General features: G+C 27.8%; 3 protein-coding genes across 3 annotated transcripts in view; 2 read left to right on the forward strand and 1 right to left on the reverse strand.

Annotated features, from left to right (window-relative positions):
• Positions 1-6: 6 nt before the first annotated feature.
• On the forward strand, positions 7-1,260 carry LOC108576911. The gene is made up of 4 exons (XM_017939983.1): positions 7-163; positions 290-507; positions 586-840; positions 1,000-1,260. The coding sequence occupies exons 1-4, from the start codon at positions 26-28 to the stop codon at positions 1,256-1,258; spliced, it is 870 nt and encodes a 289-aa protein (XP_017795472.1). The 5' UTR covers positions 7-25; the 3' UTR covers positions 1,259-1,260.
• A 266-nt stretch (positions 1,261-1,526) lies between these two features.
• LOC108576855 (transmembrane protein 223) lies at positions 1,527-4,036 on the reverse strand. The gene is made up of 5 exons (XM_017939918.1): positions 4,005-4,036; positions 2,539-2,724; positions 2,132-2,397; positions 1,811-1,953; positions 1,527-1,676 (listed from the first exon to the last, which is right to left on the reverse strand). Exons 1-5 carry the CDS (start codon positions 4,034-4,036, stop codon positions 1,527-1,529), a joined length of 777 nt encoding a protein of 258 aa, XP_017795407.1.
• A 164-nt stretch (positions 4,037-4,200) lies between these two features.
• The window catches only part of LOC108576856 (WASH complex subunit strumpellin), a 5,129-nt gene continuing 1,661 nt past the window's right edge, over positions 4,201-7,668 (forward strand). Inside the window, 11 exon segments of the mRNA XM_017939919.1 lie at positions 4,201-4,402; positions 4,503-4,605; positions 4,769-4,960; positions 5,121-5,335; positions 5,405-5,771; positions 5,863-6,412; positions 6,505-6,740; positions 6,816-7,067; positions 7,169-7,351; positions 7,428-7,544; positions 7,626-7,666. Coding sequence (XP_017795408.1) covers positions 4,281-4,402; positions 4,503-4,605; positions 4,769-4,960; positions 5,121-5,335; positions 5,405-5,771; positions 5,863-6,412; positions 6,505-6,740; positions 6,816-7,067; positions 7,169-7,351; positions 7,428-7,544; positions 7,626-7,666 — 2,378 coding nt within the window. The 5' untranslated portion in view covers positions 4,201-4,280.

Consider the following 7,668-nt stretch of genomic DNA (forward strand, 5'->3'; position numbering starts at 1 on the left):
AAAGAATACAGGTATAAATATCACAATGAAAAGTACTTCAAAATATTTAGAATATCACAACAAAATAAGTAGTCAATATTTAGCAGATGGTACTGAAAGTCATCGTGCCCCATCAGATTGTACATTATCTGAATATATTGTACCCACTGATCATGCTACAATGGTAATTTATAATATACATATATAATTTATATTTGTAGTTGTAAATATGTACAATCTATTTATATATAAATAATGATAAAAAGTTGTGCTTACAATGTTTGAATGCATGTGTACTTGAACTTGATAGGTAAAATCAATGAAGACCAAAGACGATTCTGAAAAATATGAAAAAGAGGAAGGAAAACAATCAGGAAATATACATAACAGCCGTGGTTCCATATTATCTGGATCTTTGAGACACAATCTTCATCCTTTTAGTGAAAGTATTTCACATGATAGCATATGTGATAATGGTTCAGATATATATGTTACAAGTGCTGCATATAGGGCAACTTCAGATATAAGGTTGTAAATGCAATAAAGTATAATATTTTTTGCACAAATACGATTCTGTTATAAACATTATTATTATTTAATTGATAGCCATCACAGTCTAACACCAAGTTCAAGACTGGGTCATCATGCACCTAGTCATTGTAGTTATGGTTCTGCAAAATCAGTAAAATCTCATACATCCAAAAAAGACGGTATTGTTATAGAAACTATGTCAACACCTAATCCTTTTTGTCCAAATACTAAGGGAGTGTGCTGCCTTATGTTACTTCTCAATCTTGGTTTAATTCTTGTTACATTAGGCTTTGTTATAGTAATTCAATTTTTCCAACCATTAATAGTCTGGTAAGTACATATTTTAAAAAGTTACATATTCCCTTATTTTTTTTTTTACTTTATATGTAAATAGTACAATAAATTTTGTACCTTATACTAATTTCATTAAGTACTGTATAGAAATAAAAAAGTGATTTTTTAATGAAAGTTACCCTTCCTCTCTTTCAGGATTTTGGGAATAGTATTTCTTGTGTTTGGATTTTTCACACTAATAGGAAGCCTAATATATTGTGTGCATGTATTTAGAAATGCAAAACATCCACATGACATTAATCCAGAAGATCTCTATTGGACCCGATATTGGCAAGGACATGTAGGTTCAGCACCTGAAGTGTATTACAAAGCAGAAGATAAATATCACGATGATGGGTATAGTGATCGTTTAAGCAAATATTCGCATAAATATTATGATCGACAAAGATATTGAAAAAAGAGAAATATGTACTTAATATAAAATGTAAACATATTTTATATGTCATATACATTAACAGCACTAACATGTTGACAATGCTTATAAAACTATATTTTGTATAAAATAGTAACTATTATTTATTTTACATATCTATTAAAAATTTACAATCGTATTCCAACAATGTTTTAATAATCTTTCTACTTTGTATACAACAATAAATATGAAAGATAATAACCATATTTTGTTTACAATTTATTTGAAATATACATAAATAACAATGCTTCTACCAAGATTTTTTTGTTCCAATTGTATAATCAAACAAATGGCCATTTAAAAACTTTCCATCACTATCCACAATATAATAAAATTTTTTACCTCGAATTTTCAGTGGTAAATAATTTATCATCTGACTTCTTGCTACAACAGTTTTTACCTTAAAAATAATAGTAAAAAATATGAAGGATGTCATTTTTCAATACAATTTCTTTGAAGAAAATTATAAAGCAAAATAATATAAAATATGCACTTAAGACATAAAATTACTGTAAAGAAAATGAAAACACATACCTCATCAACAGGAAGTTTGAAAGTATTGTGGCGTTTATATAAATGATTCGTAATTACAGATACATTTTGACCACCTTTGTGTAAAATAATATATTTTACAAATCTATGATTCAATGCATATAAAAGCAACCAAGCAGGAGGTCCTATACATAAAAATACATTTAGTAAAAAAGTAAAATTATCTTATATTAAGAATATTACGGGTAATTGACTAATTTTATATGTTAATAATGAATATGCACATGATTCAGTAGCTCATAGTTATAAATTTATAAAAGCTATATTCAAATGTATAATACAAGATTATCATAATACTCTTACCCATTATTACTACATATGCAAAACAAGCCAAATTTGTTCCATTTGTTCTTAGATATTCAATCCAAGATAGACTTTGAGACCATGTTGATATATATGTTGGACTATAAGCATAATATGCTATTATCGTACAACCAAAAGTCCATCCAATAAAAAGTATTTTTAATATCCTGCTACCACGTATATATTCATTCTTGTACAATATTACATTATTTTGTATATTGGTATTTACATCTAACAGGTTTGACTTTATTTGTTTATTACATGCTCTATGTACATATGAAAAAATAGAAAAAATTTATTTCAATCCATATACAATATTTTGATATTTTACAACATAAATTACTTATAATATACATATATTAGTTCAATTTTCTTACATAAATCATAAAGTACTGTTAAGATCCTACCTTATATTGTTTACTTTCAATGAACACCTCGGTGAAGAATGAAATGATTGATACAGTACAGGATATCTATATTTAGAATTTCTTGTCAATGATTTAGAGACAATATGTATTTTACTAATACAATTTGTTACATTTCTGTAAGATAAAGAGTAGAGAAACATACTTATTATGGAATTGTGTACACTTCTAAATGTATTTTTACTCTTAATTACATTTAGAATCTATATTTAATTTTATTTCATGCTTTTAAACTTTAGGTTATGTTATTGCGCTTCGTAGTATGAAGTTCATTCTTATATAGTAATAGATTTTGTGCTCCCCATTTATAATAGGGATGACGAGGATAGCATTAGCGAAGAGAGATAAGGAAACGAATAATGGTAGACAAGGGTAGGACCAGAGAAATTAGTTAGACAAGGAAAGGAATACGGGTAGACAATGATAGCACTACAGTAACGAGTTAGACAAGGTTTTATGTTAATAAAAATTATAGAAGAATGTAGCTAAAGGTGTTGCCTTTCAGATGCATACAGTTATTTGCATGAGAATTTAATAGAAAGCATTATTGAAAAACCATAAAGGTATGCAGTATCGTTTCCGACATCCCGTACTAAAATTGTTAATACCTAATTATTGAAAATTGCTGAAGGTCTACATTTTATTCTTCAACTCTAAAAGTTCACAAAATCATCCTAATTATTGAGTTATCAATGATTTTTCACGAAACGACGCGATTTAGGGCCTGGAAAGTGGAGCATGGTGGCCCGCGAACCAATAGGAGGCGTTTCTCTCTGTCCTTGTCTAAAGGTGCTCTCCTTGTCTAAACGTATTCCTTTCCTTGTCTAATTCATTTCTTTAAAGGTATCCTTATTTCTTTTTGTTGTTTTACTTATTGCCAAAATACAGAGACCGGATTACAGGTATGATAAAAGCATTCATTTTAACGTATACAGGAATCAAGGAAAGGACTTCAATATCAGGAAAAATGTAGAAATGCAATTATTTATTGTAAGATAAGTGTACAAAATGTATTTTACAAAGGGTTACAATATACCAGTATTGTTTTACAGTATTTTACAGTCTATTTATTTCTCCCTTACACACAACACACATTTTCTTTTGTGAAACATTCATTCTTTAAATAATATTCAATTACAAAATTAAATAAACTAAATACTGATCTTTTATTATTGACAGCTGATTGAAAACTCTCTTCGTCACGCGATGGTATATGATTCGATTCCTAGATGCGAATGTTTCGGCAAATAACAAAAATATACGTGCCCTGTCTTTATGATTGTGCAGGAGATGGTGGGCCTATTAATTATAACCAGACCCGCATTCCTTCTGTTAACCAACTTCTCATCTCTGCACAGTAGAAGAAATCATATTTAATACCTAATAAAATATGTCTTGTCTTTAATTAATGTTAAACTACAGTAATTTTTGATGACTTATCATATTACTGATAGCACATATTTTCTAAATGTGCAGACATGAATATACGCTGTTTAAAATATTCGAAAATCTTATACCGTATAATATATATGTATGTTCACATATTCTTATATTGTTTTTTTTTCCAAAGTACATTGTAATTACTACGTATTAAAGTTAAATGACTGATTAAGTGGACAGTTTTATTCAGTCTTCTCACGTCAATAAGATCGTTGACGTTTATTACTAAATGGTTCGATATTCATGAATTATTAATTGTTTTTAGTTAAATAAATCAATACAAAATGGGTGACTTCTTGGCAACTAATAACATTTGTGGGCAAAATCTACTACGATTAGTATCTCATGGAAATGCTGTTATTGCAGAATTGATGAGATTGAAGGACTATGTGCCGCCAGTATTTAGGTTATTTATTATGTCTTTAGAAAATATGAGATTTACGTTACCTTCATTTTTAATTTAATTATTCCACATTACATTACATAAATTTTCTTTTATTTCACAGTTTGGATACAAAACAAATTGTACAAAAGTATGGATCAATTATAATTGATTTTGCATATTTCAAATCAGTTAGCACTTATGAACAGAAAATAGAAAATGATCCAGTAAGTAAACAGGAAATAACAAGATTATATAAATGAATGTAAATAATGTCTCTGTTATTTATTTTAAACTTTTAATAAAACTCGTACGTGTTATGTGTCTTTTATAAACAATATTATTTTTTGACACACAATGATTATTTTTCATTTAATGTTATGTGTGTAGGTACTTCAAGATACAGATGAAGAGCTACGAAATAATTTTTCTGACTTAATTTCAAGGTTTTATTTAACTTTCGAAAGTATACATAAATATGTAACAGACTTGAATCTTTATGTAGATGAATTGGGAGATGGAATATATATTCACCAGTCCATAGATACTATTTTGTTTAATGAGGAAGAAAGACAGTTAATGGTATTTTTGTAATTTATTAACATATACTGTGTAGTTAAAAATGTTATACATTAAGGTGTTAAACACTTTTATTTCTTTGTTAAATTTCAATTAGATGAGAAATTTATATTATTTAGAATAAAATTTATTCAGAAAATAATAGTCATATTTATCTTAACAGTGTGAAGCAGTATATTTATATGGAGTTATGCTACTTTTGGTGGATTATCATTTTGAGGGATGTATAAGAGAAAGATTACTAGTATCTCATTATCGGTACAATGCTCAACGTTCATCTTCTACAAGAGTAGATGATATATGTATGTTATTACGTTCAACAGGATTTTCTAAAACTTCTAATAAACGACCTGCCAATTATCCTGAGGAGTATTTTAAGTAAGGTTTTGAAAATTTTTAAATTTTGTAATGTTATTAAATTTTGTTTGTACGAAATTAATTTTACAGGAGAGTACCACTAAATGACTCCTTAATAGAACATATTATTGGACGTTTGCGTTCTGATGAAATATATAATCAAAGTCTTGCTTATCCACATCCAGAACATCGCAGTACTGCTCTTTCTAATCAAGCATCAATGTTAGTCATAATTTTATTATTTAAGCCGGTTGTGTTGCATAGCCATACTGCTATGATGAGAGAAATAGTAGATAGATTTTTTCCTGATAATTGGGTGATTAGTATTTATATGGGAATAGTAATAAATTTGTGTGATTGGTGGTTACCATATAAAGCAGCAAGAACAGCTCTCAATAATACTCTTGAATCATCAAATGTAAAAATAATTGCACAAAAATATGGTCAGAAAATGAAGGTAGCTACGTTTTCTGTGTTCAAGAATAAAATATTTCTCAATATAATACTATATATAATATGACATTCACAGTTTCAAATCTTTATTTTAGGTATTGATATCTGAAACAGAAGAAATACAATTAGCAGTGACTTTAGATGAAAGTGCAATAGGACCATTGGTAAAATTAGTAAGGGAATGTAATGTAGTATTACATTGGATACTTTTACATACAGCAATATCAACTATATCAATAGAAGATTCAAAACGCTCACGTATGCTTAGACAATTGGTGGTAACAGAAAGCAAATATACAACATCTGATTGTCTTCAATTGTTGCTAAGTACTGCTCAGATTGAGCAAGGTGTTAAACAATTGTACAAAGATGTATGATCAATAACATATTTTATATATAATTAATAATAATTATATTATTAATCGTAATAATAAGAAACTAAATGGCTTAGAGATAAAGAAATATGTGTTGAACGTATAACAGATCTTGCCCAAATATTTGGTGGTAGTAGATCACTTGATGGTATTGAAAGGAATCACAATTTACATGCTTGGTTTATGGAGATAAGTAGACATATTGATTCATTGCAACAAGAAGATGGTAGAAAAATAGTACAGTTGTTACAGGCATTAGAAGAAGTACAAGGTAATACAGTGTAACAAATTATAAGACATTCGTATTTTTGTTATTACATCGATTATAACGAGATAATATCATTTAAATTATAATAATTTCAGAATTTCATCAATTAGAGAACAATTTGCATATATCACAATATTTAGCCGATACACGTGAAATTTTACATAAAATGTTACGTACTGGAAGCATCACTGAAGACACTATGATAAGTTTAAATATAGTGACAGATTGTTGTTATGCATGGAATATAATGGAATCATTTATTGATGCAATGCAAGCTAGTATAAAAGAAAGTCCTCCTACTGTAATAAAATTAAAAGCGCTATTTTTAAAAGTAAAGTTTAATTTTTACATATATTTTATTTAATACACCATATCTTAACAAATCTTATGTCTAATTTATTTTTAGATGGCCTCAGCATTAGAGACTCCCTTATTAAGAATAAATCAAGCGCGTAGTGCAGATTTATCATCTGTATCACAATATTTTAGCAGAGAATTAGAAAAATATGCAAGACGTGTTTTGCAAATAATACCCGAAACTGTGTTTGGATTGCTTGCGCAAATAGTATATCTCGAAACCAATGCTTTCAAAGAAATCCCTACTAAACTGCCAAAAGAGAAACTGAAAGATTATGCACAACTAGATGATAGATTACAAGTATGTATTAATTTCTAATTTTCTTTCTACAAAAAAATCGAAAAAAATTAAATACAAATATAAATTTGTAATCTTCATATAACAATAACAACCTGTTTTAGATGGCTAAATTAACATATACTGTATCAGTATTTACAAAAGGTGTGCTCTCTTTGAAAAGTGTTCCACTGGGTGTGTTAAGAGTCGATTCGCATCGTCTTTTGGAAGATGGTATACGACAAGAACTTGTAAAAAAAGTGACGCTAGCTTTAGATAATGGTCTTGTTTTTGAACCAAAATCAAAAGTAAGTTTTATGTTAAATTCATTTATTAATCAAGATATTTTATTAAAAATTATTATTAATAATGTGTTATTTGCAGACATCATTGCTGCAGAAACTTCATAATTTAGCAGCAATTATGGACGGTTATCGCAAATCATTCCAATATATTCAAGATTATATAAACATTAACAGTTTAAAAATATGGCATGAAGAAGTAATTCATAAATAATTCAAAAATAATTCTTTTATATTAATACAATTTAATGTATAACAACTACTTCTTTCTTATTTGCAGATGACATATATTATAAATAATGCAGTGGAAGAAGAATGTGCGG

Source organism: Habropoda laboriosa, unplaced genomic scaffold (genome assembly GCF_001263275.1).
Source record: "Habropoda laboriosa isolate 0110345459 unplaced genomic scaffold, ASM126327v1 scaffold561, whole genome shotgun sequence".
Taxonomy (NCBI): Eukaryota; Metazoa; Arthropoda; class Insecta; order Hymenoptera; family Apidae; genus Habropoda; species Habropoda laboriosa.